We start from the raw sequence: 4,198 nt of genomic DNA on the forward strand, positions 1-4,198 counted from the left end.
TTCCTCTCCCATCCCTCCGCTTTGCCAAGAAACCCACCGCTCCCCTCGCCAAGCGCCCGGGCGGAGCAGCGCGATCCGCCCCCGGAAAGGCGGAGCAGCTGCGCGCTTGGTGCCCGCCCGTCCGCCGGCCTGCCTGGCTGCCTGGCTGCGGTTCTCGCGGGGGCAGCGGCGGGTGCGGAGCCGGTGGGGAGGGGGAGCCTCCCGGGGGGCGATCCGGGATGGAGGGGGCGCTGCTGCAGCTCCTGGCCTGGAGCTCGCTGCTCTTCACGCTGGGCATGTTCGGCACCGGGCTGTAAGCAGGGCTGGGGGGCTGGAAGGAGGGCTGGGGGGCTGTAAGTAGAGTTGGCGGGTTGTAAGCAAGACTGGGGGGCTGGAAGGGTTAGAAGGCTGTAAGCAAGACTGGGGGGCTGGAAAGAGGGCTGGGGGCCTGGAAGCAAGACTGGGGGGTTGCAAGCAGGGTTGGGGGGCTGTAAGCAGAGCTGGGGGGTTGCAAGCAGGGTTAGAAGGCTGGAAGCAAGACTGGGGGGCTGTAAGCAGAGCAGGGGGGTTGCAAGCAGGGCTGGGGGGCTGTAAGCAGAGCTGGGGGGTTGCAAGCAGGGTTAGAAGGCTGTAAGCAGAGCTGGGGGGTTGCAAGCAGGGCTGGGGGGCTGTAAGTAGAGTTGGCGGGTTGTAAGCAAGACTGGGGGGCTGGAAGGGTTAGAAGGCTGTAAGCAAGACTGGGGGGCTGGAAAGAGGGCTGGGGGCCTGGAAGCAAGACTGGGGGGTTGCAAGCAGGGTTGGGGGGCTGTAAGCAGAGCTGGGGGGTTGCAAGCAGGGTTAGAAGGCTGGAAGCAAGACTGGGGGGCTGTAAGCAGAGCAGGGGGGTTGCAAGCAGGGCTGGGGGGCTGTAAGCAGAGCTGGGGGGTTGCAAGCAGGGTTAGAAGGCTGTAAGCAGAGCTGGGGGGTTGCAAGCAGGGCTGGGGGGCTGTAAGTAGAGTTGGCGGGTTGTAAGCAAGACTGGGGGGCTGGAAGGGTTAGAAGGCTGTAAGCAAGATTGGGACGGTTGCAAGCAGGGTTAGAAGGCTGTAAGCAAGACGGGGGGGGGGCTGGAAAGAGGGCTGCGGGGCTGGAAGCAGGCCTGGAGGGTTGCAAGCAGGGTTAGAAGGCTGTAAGCAAGACTGGGGGGGGTGCAAGCAGAGCTGGCAGCTGTAAGCAGCTGAGGGGTTGCAAGCAGGGTTGGGGAGGGCTGGAAGAAGGGCTGGGGGGCTGGAAGGAGGGCTGGGGGGCTGTAAGCAGGCCTGGGGGGTTGGGGGGCTGTAAGCAGAGCTGGGGAGTTGCAAGCAGGGTTGGGGGGCTGTAAGCAGAACTGGGGGCCTGTAAGCAGGGTTAGAAGGCAGGAAGCAAGACTGGGGGGGGGTTGCAAGCAGAGCTGGGGGCTGTAAGCAGCTGGGGGGTTTGCAAGCAGGGTTGGGGGGGCTGTAAGTAGGGTTGGCGGGTTGTAAGCAAGACTGGGAGGCTGTAAACAGGGCTGGGGGGCTGGAAGCAGAGCTGGAGGGTTGCAAGCAGGATTGGGGGGCTGTAAGTAGGGTTGGCGGGCACCAGGCTATAAGCAGAACGGGGGGGGGTTGTAAGCAGCGTTAGAAGGCTGTAAGCAGAGCTGGGGGTTGCAAGCAGGATTGAGGGGCTGTAAGCAGAACTGGGGGTCTGGAAGCAGAATTAGAAGGCTGGAAGCAGGATAGCGGGGGGGGGGGGCTGGAGGCAGAGTAGAAATGAGGGGAGGGGGACTAGCCTTGTGGAAAACTGAGCCCCCCCCCTCTCCACAATGCACAGGTGGATGCAAAATCCGGTTTGGGTGGGTGGAGCAGAGATTCCACCTGTCTGCTCAGGTGAGCCGGTGAATGATTGTCCAGGAAGCAGATTTACAGAAAGGAAAGTTTATGGTTGTGGGGCAGAAGTGAAAAAAAAATAGAGAAATAAATTTATTTATTTATGAATAAATTAATTTCCACAGGGAGGGAGGTTATGGGGCAGGAGAGGGTGGGGGGGGGCGATTTAACGTTTGCCCCGTCTCGTTTCGCACTCAGGACTGACCTCCGGAAAATGTTTGCAACCCGAAGCGTGGAAAACATCCAGTTTCTTCCCTTTCTGACGACTGATGTGAAGTAAGGCCGCTAGCGATGTGGCATCCCGGATTAGGGGGGTTGGACTAAATGATCTCTGGGTTCCCCCTCCGAGCCCTTACCTTACAAGATTTGGGGAATCGATCGATCGATCAGGCATATTTTTATGATCGATCTTCTCAACGGTACGGGCTCCTGATAACCGAGGGAGGCCATCAAAAATGAAAAAAATTGAAAAAAAATTTAAATTGCCAAGGAGTCCTCGACCTTACGACCAGACCGACGTTTCTGTCGCTAAGTGAGACATTGGTTAAGTGAGCATTGCCCCGTTTTACGACCCGTCTTGCCACTCAAGGTTGTAAAGTGTGTGTGTGTGGGTGGGGGAAACACACTTAATGGCTGTCTTCATTTAGCGACGGAAATGTGGGGCTCGATTGCGGTCGTAAGCCGAGGACTACCCCGGGCCATTTAAGACATCTCAGAGAAAGGGAGTGGGCTTGTCACTCAAAACTCTCTTTCCTTCTCTCTCTGGATCAGCAACTTGAGTTGGCTAAGCTATGGTTTCCTGAAGGGCGACTGGACGCTGATCGTGGTTAACTCCGTGGGCGCGACGCTGCAATCTCTGTACATCCTGGTTTATTTCTTCTTCAGCGCGGAGAAGGTGGGTGGGCTTGTCCCAAAGATCAAGACCCTCAGGACGGGGGTCTCTCATTCTCTCCCCTCCACCCTTGGCGAACGAAACGCCTTGGCCGAAACCTCCCTCTGCGAAGCTGGAACTCAAAGGTAGACTGCTCCTAACGTCGGAGTTCCTTTACCCAACCGATAAAAGTTTGCAAAGAGCCTTTGGGAGGTGTTTTTCGACCGACGTTCGAGCAGCTTTGGGGTTGTCCCTCCCTCCCTCTGTTGACTCAAGAGGGCTGGTGACTTGAGTCAACAAAAGCTCTTGTCCCCATCGTTCAATGGTCCAACTCCGCCTCTTGGGCCCACGTGTCCCGGGTCACCAACCGGCCACGAAGGGCGTGGAAACTGAAAAAATATTGACTTATGCCCAGAGTTACTAGGCCTCTCGGGAGAAACCCACAACTCCTGAGTGAGCCCGTATTCCAGTTTTTTAAACCTAGAGCTGCCTCCGTGTTTTTATAACTCTGTGCCAGTAACCCTCCTCCTCCGTTTCTTTCTCCTTTTCTTTCTCTTTCTCCTCCTTTTCTTTCTCTTTCTTCTCCTTCTCCTTCTCCTTTTCTTTCTCTTTCTTCTCCTCCTCCTCCTCTTTTTCTTTCTCCTTCTCCTTTTCTTTCTCTTTCTCCTCCTTTTCTTTCTCTTTCTTCTCCTTCTCCTTCTCCTTTTCTTTCTCTTTCTTCTTCTCCTCCTCCTCCTCCTCTCTTTCTTTCTCCTCCTCCTTCTTCACCCCTTCTCCTTTTCTTTCTCCTTCTCCGTCCTCTCTTCCTTTCTTGTCTTCCTTCACCTCCTTTTCTTTCCCTTTCTTTCTCCTCCTCCTCCTTCCTCTCCTTCTTTTCTTTCTCCTCCTCCTCCTTTTTTCTCCTCCTCCTCTTCTTTCTCCTCCTCCTCCTCCTTTTTTCTCTTTCTTCTCCTTTTTTTCTTTCTCCTCCTTCTTTTCTTTCTCCTTCTCCTTCTTCCTCTCTTCCTTTTCTTTCTTGTTTTCCTTCTCCTTTTCTTCCCCTTTCTTTCTCCTCCTCTTTTTCTTTCTCCTTTTCCTCCTCCTTTTCTTTCTTTCTCCTCCTCCTCCTCCTTTTTCTTTCTCCTTTTCCTCCTCCTTTTCTTTCTCCTCCTCCTCCTCCTTTTCTTTCTCCTCCTCCTCCTTTTCTTTCTCCTTCTCCTTCCTCTCCTCTTTTTCTTTCTTGTCTTCCTCCTCTCCTCCTTCTCCTTCTTCCTCTCCTCCTCTTCTTTCTCCTTCTCCCTTCTCCCTCCTCCTCCTCCTTTCAACCCTTCCCTCCTCCTCCTCCTCTCTGCAGACCCCACCTCTAGTCTAGCACTGATGATGTCACCTAATTTGGTAATGAAATGTCTGCAAAAAAAACGATCAACCTCAGAGCTCTATTATATGTCAACAGAGGACAAATCCCACCTCCTCCTAGCACTGA

At 54.8% G+C, this 4,198-nt stretch overlaps 1 protein-coding gene across 1 annotated transcript in view; it reads left to right on the forward strand.

Moving 5' to 3' along the window:
- Positions 1-213: 213 nt before the first annotated feature.
- SLC50A1 (solute carrier family 50 member 1) overlaps positions 214-4,198 on the forward strand; it is a 10,488-nt gene continuing 6,503 nt past the window's right edge. Inside the window, exons 1-3 of the mRNA XM_070950332.1 lie at positions 214-292; positions 2,064-2,141; positions 2,637-2,760. Coding sequence (XP_070806433.1) covers positions 219-292; positions 2,064-2,141; positions 2,637-2,760 — 276 coding nt within the window. The 5' untranslated portion in view covers positions 214-218. The remainder of the gene's footprint in view (positions 293-2,063; positions 2,142-2,636; positions 2,761-4,198) is intronic.

Source organism: Pituophis catenifer, unplaced genomic scaffold (genome assembly GCF_029215685.1).
Source record: "Pituophis catenifer annectens isolate HBS135680 unplaced genomic scaffold, rPitCat1.0.hap2 SCAF_10, whole genome shotgun sequence".
Taxonomy (NCBI): Eukaryota; Metazoa; Chordata; class Lepidosauria; order Squamata; family Colubridae; genus Pituophis; species Pituophis catenifer.